General features: G+C 43.3%; 1 protein-coding gene across 3 annotated transcripts in view; it reads right to left on the minus strand.

Moving 5' to 3' along the window:
* Positions 1–9,094: 9,094 nt before the first annotated feature.
* Positions 9,095–22,275, minus strand: part of LOC144505479 (ras-GEF domain-containing family member 1C-like) — a 140,352-nt gene continuing 127,171 nt past the window's right edge. For 2 of the 3 annotated variants that reach the window (XM_078231596.1, XM_078231594.1), the window contains exons 7-15: positions 20,731–20,805; positions 18,645–18,740; positions 18,403–18,505; positions 17,679–17,758; positions 17,482–17,577; positions 15,608–15,703; positions 13,471–13,594; positions 11,862–11,934; positions 9,095–11,007 (exon numbers count right to left, since the gene is read on the minus strand). In XM_078231596.1, the coding sequence (XP_078087722.1) occupies positions 10,983–11,007; positions 11,862–11,934; positions 13,471–13,594; positions 15,608–15,703; positions 17,482–17,577; positions 17,679–17,758; positions 18,403–18,505; positions 18,645–18,740; positions 20,731–20,805 (768 nt within the window). In that variant the 3' untranslated portion in view covers positions 9,095–10,982. The remainder of the gene's footprint in view (positions 11,008–11,861; positions 11,935–13,470; positions 13,595–15,607; positions 15,704–17,481; positions 17,578–17,678; positions 17,759–18,402; positions 18,506–18,644; positions 18,741–20,730; positions 20,806–22,275) is intronic. The other variant, XM_078231597.1, reaches the window with a different exon arrangement.

Raw genomic sequence — 22,275 nt, forward strand, 5'->3', positions numbered from 1 at the left:
TTCACCCACTGTTTTAAAAAAGAGTCTGGCGGGGTGAGGTGGGTGGAACGATATTTACAGAATTACAAATTTACAAATTTAGTCTCTCTGGGGGCTTGATCTGCCGCTGCGACCGCCGTAGTACTGGTTGTGGTGTCGGTTCCGGTGGCCGCAGTGTTGGTTCAGGCGCCAGACCGTAGTCGCTCGAGTCGTCTGTAGTCCCTTCCGATTGTCGGGTGAGTGATTGCGTCTCCTGGGGCTCGGGCATGCTGTATACGGGGGCTAGGGGAGCGTGCTGTAGCCCTGGTGCTGTACGGACAACGTTGGGGATTGGGGGTGTGGGGTTGTGGGTCGTAGTGGTTCCTGGGGCACCTGTGGCTGCCAGATCTCGAATAGAGACCCTGTCCTCCCGCCCGTCAGGGTACGCCACATAGGCGTATTGGGGGTTGGCATGGAGGAGTTGGACCCTTTCAACCAGGGGGTCCGACTTATGGGTCCTCACGTGCTTCCAGAGCAGGACAGGGCTTGGGGACGTCAGCCACGACGGTAGTGAGGTCCCTGAGGAGGACTTTCTGGGGAAAACAAACATTCTTTCATGAGGGGTAGCATTAGTAGCTGTGCAAAGGAGTGATCTAATCGAGTGTAGTGCATCAGGGTGACTGGAAGACCTTTAGATCTCAGAGCGAGTAAAATGGCCTTCCAGACTGTCGCATTCTCCCTCTCTACCTGTCCGTTCCCCCTGGGGTTGTAGCTGGTGGTCCTACTCGAGGCAATGCCTTTGGAGAGCAGGTACTGTCGCAGCTCATCACTCATAAAGAAGGATCCCCGGTCGCTATGGATATAGTTAGGGAAACCGAACAGGGTGAAGAGGCTGTGCAGGGCCCTGACGACCGTGGCCGAGGTCATATCCGGGCAGGGAATAGCGAAGGGGAAACGTGAATATTCGTCAATGACGTTGAGGAAGTATATGTTGCGGTCAGAAGAGGGGAAGGGGCCTTTGAAGTCGACGCTTAGGCGTTCGAAAGGGCGGGTGGCTTTTATGAGGTGTGCTCTGTCTGGCCGATAGAAGTGCGGCTTGCACTCTGCGCAGACCTGGCAGTGTCTGGTTATAGACCTGACTTCCTCAATGGAGTAGGGCAGGTTACGGGCTTTAATGAAGTGAAAAAACCTGGTGACCCCCAGGTGGCAGAGGTCGTTGTGGAGAGTCTGCAATTGGTCTATTTGTGAGCTGGCACATATTCCCCGGGACAGGGCGTCTGGGGGCTCATTAAGCTTCCCGGGCTGGTATAAGATGTCGTAATTGTAGGTGGAAAGCTCGATTCTCCACCTCAATATTTTATCATTTTTGATCTTGCCCCGCTGCGTGTTATTAAACATGAATGCAACTGACCGTTGGTCCGTGAGTAGGGTGAATCGTTTACCAGTTAAGTAGTGGCGCCAGTGCCGTACAGCTTCCACTATGGCTTGCGCCTCCTTTTCGACAGAGGAGTGTCGAATTTCAGGGCCTTGGAGGGTTCGTGAGAAGAGGGCCATGGGTCTGCCCGCCTGGTTAAGGGTGGTGGCTAGGGCAAAGTCAAACGCATCACTCTCCACCTGGAATGGGATGGATTCGTCTACAGCGTGCATCGTGGCCTTCACGATGTCTGCTTTGATGCGGTCGAAGGCCAGGCGGGTCTCTGCCGTCGGGGGAAAAGAGGTGGATTTGATGAGCGGACAGGCTTTATCCGCATAATTGGGGACCCACTGGGCGTAATATGAGAAGAAGCCCAGGCATCTCCTCAGTGCTTTGAGGCTGGTGGGGAGCGGGAGTTCCAGGAGGGGATGCATGCGGTCGGGATCGGGACCGATGACCCTGTTTTCCACAACACAACCAAGGATGGCGAGGTGGTGTGTGCGGAATACGCACTTCTCCTTATTATAGGTCAGATTTAGGAGTGTGGCGGTGTGGAGGAATTTGTGGAGGTTGGCGTCATGGTCCTGTTGATCATGGCCGCAGATGGTGACATTATCCAGGTACGGGAAGGTGGCCCGTAGTCCGTTCTGGTCTACCATTCGGTCCATCTCACGCTGGAAGACCGAGACCCTGTTGGTGACGGCGAAGGGGACCCTAAGGAAGTGATAGAGGCGGCCATCCGCCTCGAAGGCAGTATATTGGCGGTCTTCCGGGCGGATAGGGAGCTGGTGGTATGCAGATTTTAAGTCGATGGTGGAGAACACCCGATATTGCGCAATCTGATTAACCATGTCAGATATGTGGGGAAGGGGGTACGCGTCCAGCTGTGTGTATCGGTTAATGGTCTGACTGTAGTCAATGACCATGCGGTGTTTCTCCCCAGTCTTAACAACTACTACTTGGGCTCTCCAGGGGCTGGTACTGGCCTCAATGATCCCCTCCCCTAGGAGCCGTTGTACTTCGGACCTGATAAAAGCTCTGTCTCCAGCACTGTACCGTCTGCTCTTGGTGGCGATGGGCTTGCAGTCGGGGGTGAGATTTTCAAACAGTGAGGGAGGGGGCGACTTTAAGGGTCGAGAGGCTGGTGCGTGGTGGGCAATCTAAGAACTGCTGATTGCAAACGGAGAGCGGGGGAAAAGGCCCATTATACTCCATGGTGACGCTCTTCAGGTGACTCAGGAAATCTAGCCCCAGGAATACGGCAGCGCAGAGTTGTGGCAGCACGAGGAGCCTGAAATTTTTGTACACTGCCCCGTACAGTCAGGGTCGCCATGCAGTACCCGAGGACATCCACTGAGTGGGACTTTGAAGCCATGGAGATCGTTTGCTTCACTGGCAGTACTGAAAGGGCATAGCGACTCACTGTGTTAGGGTGAATAAAGCTCTCCGTACTCCCACAGTCAAATAAACAGTTTGTAGTGCGACCGTTTACCTCGATGTCCATCATGGACCTGGCGAGTTGGTGAGGCCTGGACTGGTCCAGCGTAATCGAAGCCACCATTGGATTTTGCGACACGGCTGACGACGTCCAAGATGGCGGCCCGCATGGCTCACACGCAGCTGATGGCGTCCAAGATGGCAGCCCGCACGACCCACAGGCAGCTGATGGCGTCCAAGATGGCGGCCCGCATGGCCCACACGCGGCTGATGGCGTCCAAGATGGCGGCTCGCACGGCTCACACGCGGCTACCGGCGCCCAAGATAGCGGCCCCCGCGGGTCGCACACGGCGCTACTGGGCTTGGAGCTCGATTTCGCCCTGCATGCCTTCACGTAATGGCCCTTCTTTCCAGACCCGGAGCAGATCGCATCCTTCGCCGGGCAGCGTTGTCGGGGGTGCTTCCCCTGGCCGCAGAAGTAGCACTTTGGGCCTCCGGAGACTGCCGCAGCGGTCGGGTCATTGGTGGCGTGGCATAGGCCTGCGGCCCTCCCGAGTACAGAGGTGGCGGCGACCGCGGTGTCCACGATGCGCCCCCGTGGTCGGGGGTGTAGGCCTCGAGATTACGGAAGGCCACCTCTAACGAGTCAGCAAGCGCCACAGTCTTTTGTAGGTCCAGCCCACCCTGTTCCAACAGTCGTTGTCGGATGTAGTTGGACCTGATACCCGTGACATAGGCATCTCTGATTAAGTCCTCAGTGTTTTGGGCGGCTGTTACGGCCTTGCAGTTGCAGGCCCTGCCAAGTGCTCGCAACGCACGCAGGAATTGATCGCCCGATTCCCCCGGCTGTTGTCTGCGAGTAGCCAGAAGATGCCTGGCGTAGATTTCATTAGATTGTTTGTTGTACTGGCCTTTTAAAACTTCGATTGCATCCTTGTAAGTTTCAGCGTCTCTAATCATCGAGAATACTTGATCGCTTTCCCGGGAGTGGAGCACGTGCAGCTTGTCAGTTTCGGTCCAGACGACGGAGGAGGAGGTGAGGAAAGTTTCGAAACATCGCGGCCAGTGATCGAAGCTGTTAGAGGCTCCTACAGCTTGAGGGTCCAGTTCTACTTTATCGGGTTTTAGTATCTGCTCCACCCCAAAACCTTTGCTAATAAAATTGATGCACCATCAATCAAGCAAAGACTAGTTTGTATGCAAGAACAAATAGGCTTTTATTAGCAAAAGACTTGGAGCACACCCATGCCGATGAACTGGTCCAGAGACTGAGGCAGGGGGTGGGGAGCAGTCACCTTTATACGTGGACCGGGGGGGAGGAGTCCCGGGCAGGGCAGTGTCCAGGCATATCACACACACAGGCAATAAACTAACAGTGGTTTACCACACCTGTGCAGTCTAAAAAAACAGAAAAACCCTTCCCAGACTATTCCGCGGCCCCCTTCCGGATTACAGTTTAAAAAAAACAAAAAACCTTCGCGAAAAAGAAAGGTAAAAACCAAGAATAAATCTCTTACCCTCAGCACTCCTGCCACGAATCACTTCCAGTCGAACATCTGTGAATGAGTGCCCATACTGCAGCCTGGCTGATTATTTTATATATGGGATGTGGACGTCTCTGGCTGGGCCAGCCTTTATTGCCCATCCCTAAAATGTTGCATTTATCTGGAAAGTATGCAGGTGGACTAGCCCTGACAGCAGTGAGCATAACTAAAGCATCAAAAGCATTTCCAAGACTACAGAAATCCGTGTTTAAACTCTCCAGAGATTTTACAGTTCACAAATTCCATTAGTTCATCTTGATCAGTTGACACTGGAGCTGTTCTGCCTCATATTCTAAATTACATTGAGTGTGTTAACAGTATCAGGAACAGGAAAATTAGGATCTCTATACCACTGCTTTGGAAATGTGTCAACAGTGTCAGTGGGGTCTCCATTCAGGAAGAGTAGGATCCTCTTCTACTATCACATTTGTTGACTTCTTTGTGCTCTGTGCCTTACACAGTCACTCTCCTTTATCTAAATATCTATTTCCCCCAATGTCTCCCCTTAGGTTCACACAGTAAGAAGTCTCACAACACCAGGTTAAAGTCCAACAGGTTTATTTGGTAGCACAAGCGCTTTCGGAGCACTGCCCCGTCATCAGGTGAGTGGGAGTTCTGTTCACAAACAGGGCATATAAAGACACAAACTCAATTTACAAAATAGTGGTTGGAATGCGAGTCTTTACAGGTAATCAAGTCTTAAAGGTACAGACATTGTGAGTGGAGAGAGGGTTAAGCACAGGTTAAAGAGATATGTATTTTCTCCAGCCAGGACAGTTAGTGAGATTTTGCAAGCCCAGGCAAGTCATGGGGGTTACAGATAGTGTGACATGAACCCAAGATCCTGATTGAGGCCGTCCTCATGTGTGGAACTTGGCTATCAGTCTCTGCTTAGGTTGGCCAGTGCTAGTGCTAGGGAGTGGGGATCATGAGGGAGTGAGAGACTATCATTTCCTCTTGGTTTCTGAAGTTCCAACTAGTTATGAAACAAACTTGATAAAACAAAATCATAGTAATTTGTCATTATGACCGCAGAGGTAAAGGGGAGGGCTGTCACATATTTTAAAGGGTTGCAGGTTGCTTTAAGAGCTGATCAGATTTGATGGTGATGTCATTCGGATGTTGCAGGCTTCTGTTTTGCTTCCAGTTTGTACTCTGTACAGGTTGAATGTGTGTGCGGAAACCACCTTCTCTTCTTTGTTAAAACCCACAACCCCCAACATTAGAGAGAGGAACTTTCAGGTGGTGATGTTCCCGTATACCTGCCGTGCTAGTCTTTCTAGGCGGTAGCAGTCTTGCGTTTAGGAGATGCTGCTAGCAAGTTGCTGCACTGCATCTTGCAATAGTACACACTGCTGCCATTGTGTGCCAATGGTGGAAAGTGTGAATATTTAAAGTGGCAGAAGGGTGCCAATCAAATGAATTGCTTTGTCCTGGATGGTTTTGAGCTTCTCGAGTATTGGCTGTCTTTCAGGCAAGTGGAAAATATTCCATCACACTCCCGACTTGTGCCTTGTAGATGGTATGCATGTTTTAGACAATCAGGAGCTCAGTTATTTGCTGAGGATTACCCAACCTCTGACCTGATCTTGTAGCCACAGTATTTATGTGCCTGGTATTGTTCAGTTTCTAGTCAATGTTGACCCTCGCTGGGTGTTGATGGTAGGCGATCTGGCAATGTAATGCAATTTAATGTTAGGAGGTGGCCATTAGACTCTCTCTTGAAGCAGATGCTGGCTGCCCCCCCCCCCCCCTAGGCCAGCCCTGATCACTGGCCTCCCTCCCTTTCTTCCCCACCAATCCTGACTGCAGTGTGGCAGGGGGGCGCCCCACCAATCGCCTCCCCTCCATCAGGCCCCATCCTCATCAGGCCCCACCCTCTTGGCACTGCCCCATGGGTAGTGCCAAGGTGCCCCTTTGGGCATTGGCACTTTGCCCCTTCAGTGCCAGGAGGTGCAGGTTGGCACTGCCAAGGTGCAAATGCCCAGGGTGCATCCCCCCATGCCCGCACTCTGTGGTGGCCTCGATTGCCCCCCTTTCACTCCAGCAGGGTCCGCCCGCCAGTTCCCCGCATGTGGGGAGCTATTGTAAACCCCGCTGGAGTGAAATATTCCTGACGGAGGGGGAGAGGCGAGTGGGCCTGGAGACTTCAGTCCCAGGCCCACTAATGCCACTTAAATTACATTCAAATTTCCCGCTGCATTTCTAAAGCACTGGAAATCCAGCACTGGGAGACACGCTTGGGGCCAGATGCCCAGCATGAATCCCACACCGCTTAAAATTCCTGGCCCACTGCTCTAAGAAATCAGCTCAATGGGATGGGAGCATCGCCCTCATTGTATCGAAAAGACTTAAAACAAGCACAATTAATGTAACAATGCAAAGTACAATGTATGTTATGCACTCAGGTTTACTACTTACTTCCCCCAAGAAGTCTCTTGATATCAAACTTCAACCTTAGTTATTTACTTTGGTAGGAATCACCCATAAGTATGCCCCGGTCCTCTGGAGCATTCACCTCAGCTCTAAAAGGTAAAACTTTCATTCACCATCACATGACTGTGGATACCCGCGTCCCTTGTTCTGGTTAATTTTCCAATATTTCCACTTTAATCTGCTGGGTGTTTTCTTTGCTACAATACTCTGCAAGGGGGCTACTGTAGATTCTTCCACCAGTTTTAAACTTCGAGCATCTGTTCCCTCACAAAAATCAATTGGAGATTAAGCCGCACCCACACTCCACAAGGTGAATGACGGTTAGCTAGACTCCCACTTTAAACAGAGCACAAACTTGTCCTTTAGTTTGGCTATCTTCTTTCTGTGAGCCACAAACTGCACAAAGCAGTTCCAAACTATAGCGTCGCCTTGAATTGCTTTGTGAACCTTTACATATTTAATTGCATATGTGCAGATTTCAGTTGTATGAACTGCTTTACTCTTGGCCTTTGTTACGGAGGTATTAGAGTATTTGCATACCTTATGTTTTCCTAATTGCCTCCACCCACCTTCAGTGACAGAGGTCATGTTTTTGCCCCCGTTTGTCTGTAAACAGTATATCCCAAAAACTAATGGATGGATTTCAACAAAACTTGGTATACGCAATGTGGCTCAAGGAAGAACTGATTTTGATGAAATGTTGATCTGGATTTGCCAAAATGCTGGAAGGATCTGACTTTTTCAGAATGTTATGATTGTCTCTGCTGCTTTAATGGAGTTCGTCACAGCTGTCAAATTGTGAGCCAATTTTCAGAGCAAGTAATTGGATGTGGACTGGCCTGACGCCTCCTCTCTACGAGAGAAGCTCTTAATGAAAAGATTTTTTAACAACTGACTTCATGCGACCTGACAGGATTAATCGCATTAACTCTGGTCGAACCATCTACAAAGTATCGGTTTCCAACTGCTTACCATGTCCAAAACTTGAAAATATTGTGAAAGAGTCTGTTCATCACTCCAAATAATGGAATTCTGCTGTGACTCAGTAAGGATGGGAAAAAGGAAATCCAGGGGTGGCACAGTGGTTAGCAACGGGATCTTGATCAATTGGGCCAGTGGGCTGACGAATGGCAGATGGGAGTTTAATTTAGACAAATGCGAGGTGATGCATTTTGGTAGATTGAACCAGGGCAGGACTTACTCAGTTAATGGTAGGGCATTGGGGAGAGTTACAGAACAAAGAGATCTAGAGGTGCATGCTCATAGCTCCTTGAAAGTGGAGTCACAGGTGGACAGAGTGGTGAAGAAGGCATTCAGCATGCTTGGTTTCATCGGTCAGAACATTGAATACAGGAGTAGGGACGTCTTGTTGAAGTTGTACAAGACATTGGTAAGGCCACACTTGGAATACTGTGTGCAATTCTGGTCACTCTATTATAGAAAGGATATTATTAAACTAGAAAGAGTACAGAAAAGATTTACTAGGATGCTACCGGGACTTGATGGATTGAGTTAAACGGAGAGGCTGAATAGACTGGGACTTTTTTCTCTGGAGCATAGGAGGCTGAGGGGTGACCTTTTAGAGGTCTATAAAATAATGAGGGGCATAGACAAGTTAGATAGTCGATGTCTTTTCCCAAAGGTAGGGGAGTCTAAAACTAGGGGGCATAGATTTAAGGTGAGAGGGGAGAGATACAAGTGTCCAGAGGGGCAATTTTTTCACAGAGGGTGGTGAGTGTCTGGAACAAGCTGCCAGAGGTAGTAGTAGAGGCGGGTACAATTTTATCTTTTAAAAAGCATTGAGATAGTTACAAGGGTACGATGGGTATAGAGGGATATGGGCCAAATGCGGGCAAGCATACCATATGCCTTCTTCAGGTGGAGAAGGTGGTGAAGAAGGCATATGGTATGCTTGCCTTTATAGGACGGGGTATAGAGTATAAAAGCTGGAGTCTGATGATGCAGCTGTATAGAACGCTGGTTAGGCCACATTTGGAGTACTGCGTCCAGTTCTGGTCGCCGCACTACCAGAAGGACGTGGAGGCGTTAGAGTGCAGAGAAGGTTTACCAGGATGTTGCCTGGTATGGAGGGTCTTAGCTATGAGGAGAGATTGGGTAGACTGGGGTTGTTCTCCTTGGAAAGCCGGAGAATGAGGGGAGATCTAATAGAGGTGTACAAGATTATGAAGGGTATAGATAGGGTGAACAGTGGGAAGCTTTTTCCCAGGTCGGAGGTGACAATCACGAGGGGTCACGGGCTCAAGCTGAGAGGGGCGAAGTATAACTCAGATCCATTAAAATATTTGTATCATGGTTATAACTGCTTGCTTCATTTATTAGAAGAGAGTTTAAAACATTCACAACTATGGGTACAAAAATTAGAAATTGACAACCATTCAGCCAAACTGTTAGAACACAGTATAAATTACACATAATATATAAATTCTATGCACAGATAAATTAGCCAGAATATCAACATTTCCATTAATAATCTCATACAGCAGTATAAAAAATTAACTTTCAAATACCACAGCTGCAACTTCATTTTTTAAAAAACCAAATAAAGCATACTGCTACAAAACTGTAGAAGGAATCATGCTATTGTAGGCTCTTTTATAGGATAAATTTGACAACAAACATATTTTCAAGTGTGAAATTTCAGAATGGAAAGTATGTACCAGCACAATGTGGGAAACTGTACACATTTTAAGCCTCATAACACCCATGAAGCAGTGCGTCCAATTATAACCAGCAGTCTTGCCACATTCACCACCACTTGGGACAGACAGATAGACAGATATCAGCTGTGTAGAGTTGGGTGGTTGTGGTTTAACCCCATTGGGTCATGAAAGTAATTGGCATACAATTTACAAAAAAATTGTTTGTAAAACAAGTGCTTGCACAGATGATCAACATGACATATATATATGACATCAGTCATATAATACTAGTTTGGCAAATACGTGACACCATTTACAATTTTATGTGCTATAAAAATATCTCGCACTTAAATAACATGTAAATGCCATTATATATGTATGTCACTACTGTGTATTTTCAATGGCTTTAATTTCCAGAATTTTACCTAACTGTGGAATCATACACAATGTTACAGATTTAGTTCTCCCTCAATATTCATTACCACCATGACTGTACGGATAATATTAATAGTTTTCTTTTGCTATAAATTAAAAAAAAGATTAGAAGTATGTGAAAGTCACATTTATGTAACAAAATTAACAAAAACTGTGGGAGATAGTTATGTTTCTGCCAGATTTAAACCTGATATAGTATAATAAAACTTTATGGAGATTTAACAAATCTGTTACATTACAGGTAGTGTAACCACACTCTGTTAAATTATAAAGAGGAGGTTATGGAGATTTGTCAGGTTTAAATATGTTGTCTTAATCTGTGATTTAATGTGGACAAGGCATACTGACAAATGGCATTTTATTACTCCAAATCTTTTCCATATTGCCCATAAGTCAGATTTATATTTACATTATGTCCTTCTATATTGTTTAAATAATGTGAGCGATGAATTTTATCATCTAGTCTTGCTAAGCAAGCAAGTTAAAAATGTCACAATAATTCAAACTTTAATGAGACATTTTAAATGCATGCATAAGATCAGATCAGGTACCCATTGAGTAAAATATTACAGCACAAAATATGTGCTCTACAGAATTTCCAAGTAATGTCCACAACTGAATGTCAGTCTAGTACAACCTTCCTGCACATGGAAGTGTTTTTTTTCCAGTTGAGATACCTTTGCACAGTGAATCTTCTGCTTCTCGAGTTCAGTTCACATGTTCAAACCCATTTCAGGTAGAGTTCAAAACATGAGCAATCCAGTGCCCAGAATATTAAAAAAGATGCATTTACCGTCACATCTATTCAGCGTTTACTGAGAGAAAAGTGACTTGCATGTCTTGCAGTCTTATTTGTCTAAATCAGTCACAGATTTCAATGTGCTGTAGTTTTGTCGTATCCAGTTTTCCATCAACAGGATCTGTATAATTTAAATATAGAGACGGGTTGGAGTGGGGAATATTGTTTTCTCCCCGTATCTGTATAATTTGAACTGATGAAGCCTGCTCATCAAAGTTCAGATGAAAACCTAGGTCACTGCTGGTTTCTGAAGTCAATAGTGCAAGTTACGATATTTGTATTTTACGGCTTCCATATACTCATGTCTTTCCCAAGAGTGTTGATCTGAAATAAGAGTAAGAGGATTTAAATAAAATAAGAAATGCCAGATTTATGAAAACATTTTGCATCCTTTAAATTACCTAAAGCATTAAAGTCATGGTACGGCGAGATGTAAAATTGGAATATTTGCCAATACAAACAGTTGAATGTACTAATAAACTTTTATCTAGGCTGAACAGATAAATCCACTAACCCACATGGGGTGGCACGGTGGTTAGCACTGCTGCCTCACAGCGCCAGTGACCCGGGTTCAATTCTGGCTTCAGCTCACTGTCTGTGTGGAATTTGCACATTCTCCCCATGTCTGCGTGGGTTTCCTCCAGATGCTCCAGTTTCCTCCCACAGTCCAAAGATGTGTGGGTTAGGTTGATTGGCCATGTTAAATTGACCCCAGTGTCAGGGGGATTATCAGGGTAAATATGTGGGATTATGGGGGTAGGGCCTGGATGGGATTGTGGTCAGTGCAGACTCGTTGGGCTGAATGCCCTCCGATTGCACTGTAGGGATTCTATGATGGTAAATCCAGAGATTTGGTAGGTTTGCATTCAGCACTGTGAAATCTTAGAACAACTCCCAAATTATCAAAGTTCTCTCTTATTGAATAGATCCCTTACTTTAAGGCAATTATGTTTTATTGTTCCCCACATATCTCTACACATTTTAGACTAATTAATTGTGTGTGAAACAGCTTTTGAAATATAAAAAAACCCCAGAAATCTGAAGGAGAGCCTTGAAAGAAGAATTTTTGTACAGACTCTAAACGTTAACTCTGTTTCTCTTTCCACTGATGCTGTTAGACCAGCTGAGATTTTCCAGCATTTTCTGTTTTTATAATAAATAACAGATTTGGAGGTTACCGTAAAGTTTTCCATCTGTCCTTTTCAAGTTGGTTTTCCGGACTTTCACTTTCATATGATGCCAAATACAAACCTTTGAGTAGGAAAAGGATGAAATTTCTGTCAATATATTGCATCAAAGCTATGCTGATCAGCTTCATTTGCTATTTCTTTCAAGGGTAAAATCTAACTTGTAATGAGAGAACAATGATAACAGTGACTTTAGAAGAATTAAAATTAATAACTATGTTAAAGTTTGTGTACTGGAATTAAAAGCAGGAAAAGTTATGCAAAAATATATTTAGAAATAACATAACTATGATACAGTAAATTTATACCAAGTTTAGAACAGTAAAGAAACATTTATGGTGCAAAGTTTAAAATTCGGGCGGCACGGTAGCACAGTGGTTAGCACTGCTGCTTCACAGCTCCAGGGACCTGGGTTCGATTCCCGGCTTGGGTCACTGACTGTGTGGAGTTTGCACATTCTCCTCGTGTCTGCGTGGGTTTCCTCCGGGTGCTCTGGTTTCCTCCCACAGTCCAAAGATGTGCGGGTTAGGTTGATTGGCCATGCTAAAATTGCCCCTTAGTGTCGAGATGGGTAGGTTAGAGGAATTAGTGGGTAAATATGTAGGGATATGGGTGTAGGGCCTGGGTGGGATTGTGGTCGGTGTAGACTCGATGGGCCGAATGGCCTCTTTCTACACTGTAGGGTTTCTATGATTTCTATGATTCAAATTCAACTCAATTAACACGAATACAGACCCCCTCTGTCTGGGGTGATTCTGCTATTCTTTCCCTTAAAGGTTCAAATTGAAGCCAGACTAATGGAAGTTCCCATTTTAGTCAATTCCAAAGGTCCAATGTAAAATGAGCTAAGGATTGTAGCATATAATTTGGTACCAACTAAATTTCATTCACAGCAAGTAGCGAGTTTAAAGGATGGATTTTCTTTATAGTGGTCAAGTAGTGGCAGGGTGTGACATCTGATCAACCCTCTAGCTCTCCCCAGACCCCAACCAATTATTTTGTGTGGGTGTCATTAAGGATGCAAACCTATGGTAGGATTCCCAATGCCAAGAAGAAGCCTACCCTTGCAAGGCTTTCAAATCTTTGTAGTAGTGCAGTGGGATCAAGCCCTTCAGCAGACTGCGCTTGGGCCAAAATGGAGAGAGATGAGGATGCTCCAAAGCCTTTTCTGCCATCAGGATACAATGGGGACATTCTACTGTTACCTCAGGAGCTACCTCAGTTTTGCATGTTGCTGTTACGATCAGTGGGATAGTAGATCAGTGCAGTAGAGTGAAATATTACCATGGAATTCAGAGCATCAAGATTCCAACCTCCTGTCAGTGTTTGAACGTGGCAGATGAGGAGAGGAAATCAATATCTTGTCAAAAGTTCTCGAGGGAAATTTAGGTTGGGGAGGGTGTCTGAAAATCCCGTCCCTGCTATACTCACCACCATCCTGCTCAATTTTGGATGTGTTAGCAGAGGCTTAAAAATCATTCAAAATTGGGTTATAAACATGAGGCCTTCTTATGGGAATGTTTTACCACTATCTTGTCATCTTATTATAATAATGTAGCAGAAAATGACTTTCTGAATAATTAATGAATCAAAAGCTCACCATCCTCAGAAAAGACAGGGGTTGTGTGAAGATAATGAATGATATTTTGATCATCTTCAAAAGGACACGAGACTTGTTTCCACATCATAAATTCTCCTACTTGTTTGGCCAGTTCTAAAAATTTCTATAGGAATAAAAAAGAACACATTATTCTTCATGCTAAATTTTAAAATCTGATTTAAAACTTTCATACTTTGGTGGTTTGTTCCATCAATGTTTTGGTTAATGTTGAGTGTGTCTATAAGTAAGTGCACAGCACTTCTCAACAGATGACCATCATTGAAGTGAATGCCTGCTTCTCCTAAAACTGCTTTGTTTGAAGGTTTGGTGAGTGCTTTTTAAATGAACCTTTTATTGTTGCATTTCTGTAGGAGTTTTATTTTGCATTTCAATGCAATGTAACTTTTTAAACATCTATAGCTTAGGGGACTAACATTGTGCTTTGCTAAAACTCATGTGGAAAGCATAGGCATTCTTTGGAAGACTTCCACATGGACAGTCTTATCAGCAAAACTGAAGCCCATGGAATAAAAAGGACAGTGGCAGCATGGACATAAATTTGGCCTAGTGGCAGCAAACAAAGATGACTGGTTGTTTTTCAGATTGGTGGATTACATACAGTGGGGTTTCCCAGAGGTGGGTGTTATAACCACAACTTTTCTTGATCCATATTCATGATCTGGACTTGGGCGTCAGAGAGTTTTTTTTGGAAAAAAAAAAGAGGCCGTTCAGACAGATTTCAATGAAAATTGGTGCACATATGGGATGTGGCCAAAGAAATAATGGATTAGTTTCCGGCGAAGGTATGGATCCGGATTCAGATCCTGGAATTTGTTTTCCTGGCAGATAGGGTGAATAAACTTTTTTTTAAAAGACTGTTGTGGGCTGTTTTATATTGTTGATAGTTTTCAAATGTTGTGGATTGTCTCAGCTGTTATGGTAGTATTGGTCAGAACTGTCAAAGTGTGACAGAGTTTTCAGAGCAGATTATTGGATGTGGCTTGACCTGAAGCTTCCTCAGTAACATGGAAACTCTTAATAAAATGTTTTATTTTTCCAGCTTTTCAGTTACAGAGCATCAACCAAGCAGGGTGAAATATTGGGGAAGTACATAATTGTAACAAAGAAACAGCGGTGACTAAGTCCATTCAATCGTTTAATGTTGAGTTAACACAATGTGATGGAGGTATGCAGTCAACTAAGCGCCCTCTTCACTTGTTCAAAGTTGTAACTATCCAATAACATGAAATAAGTGGCTTGAATAACACAGCAAACTGGGAATTTGGGGCGAATAATATTTGAATTATTAGAGATTTGTAATGAAGTGATTAATTAAGGGTACCTGTAGAACCAGCGGTGTCATGTGGTGACTTTGCACAAGGAGGATTCATCCCCTCCTCCGTCTCTATGAACAGAAAACTAAACCCAATTGCCATTCAAATCTCAATTCATCTTTCTGGGGAAAGACTTAAAAGAATGTTTAGGAACTAAAAGCACAGATCATACACTCTGTGACAATGGGGAAGTTCAATCATATGGATTATACTTCCAACAAATATCATCAGGATGAATAACATTTTGATTAAGTGATATTCTAATATATCCTGGCAGTTACTGTCCAATGGAGAAAATGAAGATTGTTGGGAATAAATGCTGTTGTGTATAGAAGTTCTGTTTTGAGGCCGGTGCCAGTGACCATGACAGTTCCTTAACTAGGGTATGGATGGGGGTTTCTGGCAGGAGAGCCTTCCCTCTATTACAGCCAATCTTCTTTTAATGCACCCCGATCAACCCGGGGATGGCACAGTCGGAAGCGAGAAGTCACAATGTGAAATCTCCTGAAATACATCAGAGCTGGCAACACTAAACTGACAGGGCTTGTGAACCATTCTTTGTGGTGCTTTACACAGTGGGCACTCTGAAAGTCTGAAGACTTGTATCTGATGAACATCATTGCACAGCAGCTCTTGAGTTCTATTATCGACCCCACTGTGGTACATTGTCTGCAATTCTTTTGGAAATGTGAGCAACAAATGAGAATCAGTGTTCAAAGGATTCCAAGTACATTCAGCCCCACAATAGAAATTGGACATTCAATTACTACTACATAAAACCTGGCGATGTTTGTGACACTCACCTCAAAGTTGACATGGCCATTAGGAAGACGATTAGCACAACCCTCATTTAAGAAGTAAATGTCTTTGATCAATAGGCTGAAGAATGGGATAACAATCTGGAAGAAAGCAAACTCTGATTTCAGCCCAATTTTCCATTTTTATGTTTTCACATTAAGAAAGTTGAACTATTTATTGCTTTTTGCTTCTCCATTGTAATATATGGAGGGCTGGTGAGCTCAAGTCAGCTAGCTGCTACCACGTGGATCAGATTAATACCAACAGCAGGGGTTTCAATCCCTGTTCTGGCCAAGGTGGGGTTGGGGCTTGCCTCCTTGCCCTCAAAAATCATGGTACATGGTTGTGGTTCAGAGAATAATTGCCAAGGGCCTGTCTTTGGGAAGAGAAGTCAAGAAGAAGAATTGTAATAAAAATTCCAGTAGAACCACTATCTAAAGGATTTACCACACAATCCCTAAAATCGTGTGGATCTAAATTCCACCACAAACTGATGCATCAGCTTGCAGAGATTAGTTCAAAGTTCATATTATTCATACCACTTGCACTAATTAGACTAATCTACACTTGAGCAACTCAAATGAATTTAGGCCTGAATTTTCAGGATGGCGAGCACTCGGCATCCTTCATCCAGAGAGTCAGTGCGCTCTGCCATTTTGTGCTCAACTGAGCTCTGAATGGCAGCAGGCAACCTTGCGTCTGCTCTTGGACGGAAGTCCCATCTTGGAAAGTGGTCAGCCAATCTCCAGCTCCTCCAGCCACAGTGCTGCAGTGGCCATCAGAGGTACTGCAGTGCTGTGCCTGAGCCTAAATCCCTGGACCACACTTCAGTTACCAAGGGTCCCAGGGCGGGAGGGCAGGAGATTTCGGTGTCGGGGGCTAGGTCAGGGGCAGGGAGGGCCAGAGCATAAAATTCTAGCCTTAGATTTTGGATATGGTAGAAGTTTGGAACTCTCCTCTACAAATGGCAATTAAAACTGAAGTTGATAGATTTGTGTTAACCAAAGATATTCAGCGATATGGATGTGAATTGACAACTTTACAATAAATTAAAACTGATCGTAATGTTAAATGTTCTGAATTTATTGAGAAAATGGATCAGAATCTGAATTCCAAATCAGATTTTGATTCAAGTAATTGTTTAATCTCACCAAGAGATTACTAGATGGGTGATCTAGTTTATGAATGGACATAGAAACAGGGCTGGGCCATTTAGCCCCTTGGGCCTGCTCAATGAGATCATGGCCGATCTGCGACCTAACTCCATATCCCTGCCTTTTTCCCCCCATCCCTGAATACCCAAACCATTTGCAATTACCATTAGTGAAGGAGGATTCCAAACTTTTACCACCCTTTGTATAGAAATGTTCCAAATTTCATTCCTGGCTGTATTGTTTAGACCATATTCCTAATCCTAGAATTCCCAAACCAGCAGATATATGGCAGGACTTTCCAGGCCCAACACCGGTAGGGGCAGAAATCCCCCCCTACCCCCAAATTTTTCATTGGCCCATGCCAATTCCTGCTGTTGGCAGAACCTGGAAATCCCATCCACAGAGTCTCTCTCTCTATCCGTTCCCCATATCTATTACATTTATCATGTTATTTTGAGGCATGCATTTTTTCCTTACTAAGGGAGCAGTTGTTGTCTATTCAATGCCTCTTTTACATGGAGGTGAGTGAGCTATGGATGGCCAGGTCTGACAAGGAAATAATAAGAAATATTAATGTGCTGCAACTCCATTAACACTCAAGCATATTAGGTGATTATACTCCAAAAAGACATTGGTTAAAGGTTTACATGTTTATACAGCTGGGAAAGGGACACTCCAGTCCAAATTTTATAGATTGTCTCATAACAGCGTATTGATAATCTTACCTTCTCTCGGTTACTCTGTGCGGTCAGGGATCGATGAGCTGCCCCTCGGAGAGCTGTCCTGTAGTTGTAGAAGTTACCTGTAGGATCCATTTGATGCTGCACATCAAATTGAGAAAGGCCATTATGTTGGACATTAACTTAAGTAACAAAAATGTGGATTTTACTTCAATGTAGTTTTTGTGTCATATATTACTGACCTCAAGAATGAAAAATTTTGCTGTTTTAACTTTAGCCCATGTCTTCTTTAGCCTAGAAACAGGACTCATGTTCATACCAGCTGCAGAAGGAAAACAAACCTGATCACTTTACAAAACCATAGAATCGCACTAATGGTAATCGCATTAAGTTGATCTTTCTCTACACCCTAGCTATGACTCTAACACTACATTCTGCACTCTCTCCTTTCCTTCTCTATGAACGTACATGTCTGTATAGCACGCAAGAAACAATACTTTTCACTGTATAGCAATACATGTCACAATATTAAATCAAATCCAAATCAAATCAAATTGTTTTTTCTGAGAATACAAGAACATAACAGTGACACTTTATATTTGGTAATAAAAGTACATTGATTCTCTTTGCAAACAGTGCGCGGTAAAGGTGTGAAAAAGTAACAGTCAAAAATTCTGAAATGTTGGCTTTTGGCTGGATAATTACGTGGATCAAACTAAATGAATAACATCTGTTAATATGCCTGATTATGCTGAAGTGTCATCAAAAAGAACAGATTTCATGAGGTAGAACTCAACCAGCCTTAATTCACCAGGGAGCTAAAATATCACCTGTCATAAATCATGAGACTAGTTGTTGAAGTGTAAATAAGGGAATAAAATATCCACTGCATGCCTGTAATCATTTTGAAATCTTTGAGTCAATATCCACATATCATTTTATTTTTAAAAAATTAGTCATACTTACATATAATTGCCATCAAGGAATTAAAGTTGCCAATATTAAAGCACTCTCGAGCAACATCAATAAAAAACTCTATGACTTGCGCTCTGTGTTTCTTCTTTGCTGGCTGCAGTTTAAAAACAAAATTGATTTCAATTGTTAAAATACTGCATCTACATATATTAAATTCTGGAGTCACGAGAGAGAATTTTGGACCATGTATTATCAGAAATCTGTGTGCAATGTATTGTAAAAAATGCACTTACCATGCATATTTCAGTAGCTACTAAATAGCAGAGTCTATTGAACCATTTGACATAGGCTTCAAGATTGTCTGTTTTCTTTTGGTCACTGAAACAAGACTTTAGACGAAGAAAGGAAAAGATAAGCATTTGTTATGAACTAATGTGGCAATAACGAAAAACTGAATGGCCTGGGTTTTTTGTTGAAAGAATGGCACTTTCGATTCACCACTGTTTTTGTGGGCTGGAGTGTAGACTTGCTCTCATCAGGCATCTGACCTAATGTGCTGCCCTCTACAGGGATCTGTGGTATCTGTTAGCAGAACTACAAAGCTCTTCAACCAATCAGACTAAAGAATCTTCGATCGAGATGTATGGAGCTGACATTTTAAATGGTGGCGTTGTCGGGATTGGAGGGGGACCCACAATTTCCAGTCACTGGCCAAGGGAGTCCAAAACTCGAGGGAATAGGTTTAAGGTGAGAGGGGTAGATTGAAAAGGGGCCCGAGGGCTAACTTTTTTCACACAGAGGGTGATGCATATATGGAATGAGCTGAGGAGGAGGAAGAGGCGGGTACAATTACAAGATTTTAAAAGACATATGTATATGGATAGGAAAAGTTTAGAGGGATCTAGGCCAAACGCAGGCACATGGGACTAGTTCAGTTTAGAAAACCTGGTCAGCATGGAGTTGGGCCGAAGGGCCTGTTTCCATGCTGTATATCTGTGACTCTATGGCAATGCCAGTTTGTTGGCATGGTGCTGCCTTGAGGCCATTTTTGAAAAGTCTGGTCGGAGAGGGGGATGATTGCATCACACATTTAACCTCACGTGTACACTCCAGAATCTGCTGCCTGATTCCGTCTGCAATGATAGTGAGCACTGTCAGCCTCATTATTGCTCTCAATGTAAAACCCAGGCCAATTACTTCTATATAAACTTACTGTGAGAAATGATGTACTGTTACTTAAATACATGCAATGAGGTTGACAATTCAATGCAGTGGAATACAGTTCAATACAGCACAGGGATCAAGCTACAGATTTCTGTGGCCAGTCCAATGCAGGCATGGCACACAACAAGCCAACATCATAAGGAATACAGGCTATACTTATCCAAAGTATACAAATAAATGTTTCCCTGAGTCCTTACCTAATAGGTGCAAGTAAAACCCATTTTAGAATAGCAACACTGAGCTGATTAAAACCATTAAGTTGTCAACTTTAATTCCAATCGGTTTTCTGTCCTGTGCTGCTGTGTATATCATCTTAAACTCTTAATAAATAGCGCTATGACATCAATGTCAATCATGTCTTCATCAATTTCTTTTTCTGACAAGTTTCGATACGCAATAGTGCATCAATATTTGAACAGCTCAAACAAATTTAGACTTTGCTTGCCTTGTGAATGTGTATCCACAATTATGTAATAATTGCTAACACAGCTGACACTGTCAAAAGAACACAGATTACCTTTGAAAAGCAGATCAGAATCTAATCCTAGCATTTAAGTACCTTTATTTAATCCCACCAATGCATTCAGTGATCATTTGTCACTTCTCAAATAGGCCACTAGATGGTATGTGCGAATGCTTGCATTCTACCTCCTCCTTTAAATTTTATTGTGCTGAATAATGTTAGTTATATTTTACATGAGAACATCATGTATATACAGCTGTGACTGGGCAGCAGGGTGGCACAGTGGCTAGCACTGCTGCCTCACAGCACCAGGGGCCCGGGTTCGATTCCCGGCTTGGGTCACTGTCTGTGCGGAGTCTGCACATTCTCCCTGTGTCTGCGTGGGTTTCTTCCGGGTGCTCCAGTTTCCTCCCACAGTTCAAAAGACATGCTGGTTAGGTGCGTTGGCCATGCTAAATTCTCCCTCAGTGTACCGGAACAGACACTGAAGCGGGTGACTGGAGGATTTTCACAATAACTTCACTGCAGTGTTAATGTAAGCCTACTTGTGACACTAATAAATAATCGTGAGCTTATCCATAAATTATATAGAAAGAAAATAAACCAAAAGCTTGTCTTATAAATTCAATAAAATGAACACAGCATTGAGTTTGAAAATATTTTGTATACAAGATATCCATGCCAAGTTGTACCTTTGGGTTATCCAAAGAATCCTTACATACAAATGCTTGCACAAATTCTTCAGGACCAATAAAACTCAATCGTTCCTTAGGAAAAATAAATAGATGTTAATATACTTTGTGTTAAAACTGAGCAGAGTTATTTAGCAGCAGAAGCGATTTTTAAATATTTAGAACATTTTGTCAATAATAGAAAGAAGTTCATATGTTTGTAATTGTTAATTAGTTCAGAAACCTAAAATTGCAGTAAAATTAAGTCTGCCAGATTTTTATTATGTTGGACAAGTTTTTATTCATAGTTGTGACATATTTTATGTTTGTTTATTTATGTGTAGCCAAATCCCATTCATGTGGAGACATGTGACACAAATATCCTGTTGAAACACCAAGTAATTTGTTCCAGTCAGCACTTATGAAAAGATTAATTGTTTGCTTTCGATTATTCTTGATAATAAACACAGAATGCAATGTATAATAAATTTAGTGTGACTGGTTCCTGGAAAAAGACATTTGAATGAGATTACCCTGGATATTATCATGGGTGGCACAGTGGTTAACACTGCTGCCTCACAGCGCCAGGGACCCGGGTTTAACTCCCGGCTTGGGTTATTGTCTGTGGGGAGTCTGCACGCTCTCCCTGTGTCTGTGTGGGTTTCTTCCGGGTGCTCCGGTTTCCTCCCATAGTCCAAGGATGTGCAGGTTAGATGAATTGGCCTTGCTAAATTCTCCCTCAGTGTACCCGAACAGCTGCTGCAGTGTGGCAACTAGGGGATTTTCACAGTAACTTCATTGCAGTGTTAATGTAAGCCTACTTGTGACTAATAAATAAACTTTAACTTTGGTTAACCTGTTGTGAAATACCATTAGCGAATCATTCCCCAAGAGAGAGAAAAAAAAATCACAAAACAGACATCTCACACTTGTCCACACATCAAAAAAGTAATTGGTGATTGAATAATAACTGGTAAACCTTGATAATATTTCATTACCTTTAAACTATGATAGTGTTCTGAGTATATTCCTGGAAATTACTGAAAATGTATTATTTTCTCTTTGCTCATTTATGTGTAGTTCATTTAGAACATCTGTGCATTTGGGGTTCTTTACCAGTGTCAAAGCATTTGAGAGAAGAATATCTGTCAATTATTTTTGATGGGATATCTACCAATAAAATTTATAGAATTTATAGGCCTAGGAATTGTACAGAGCTCGCTTGTTTTTAAGAAATGAAATACGAACCTAAGGTTGTTAATGCACACACATCCTTCCCACAGTGGATTGGCTGTCCCACAGGCATCAAAGTATTCAAAAAGCCAATTATCACATCAAAGAATTTTAAAATCTGAAATTGGTTGATTCTAACACCTTATTTGTCATGTTACATACTTACTGAGCAAAGCACGGCACTATCAGCAAGACCCCGGCAGGAATGATATTTGAAGGACTCATCAGGGGGGGTGATCTTACCAAAAAAATTCTAAGTGCTGAACAAGCATGAAAATGGGAGAGAATTGCACCCATTTTTGGGCGAGCTTTCAGACGCTATCTTATGCCACA

Source organism: Mustelus asterias, chromosome 16, assembly GCF_964213995.1.
Source record: "Mustelus asterias chromosome 16, sMusAst1.hap1.1, whole genome shotgun sequence".
Lineage (NCBI taxonomy): Eukaryota > Metazoa > Chordata > Chondrichthyes > Carcharhiniformes > Triakidae > Mustelus > Mustelus asterias.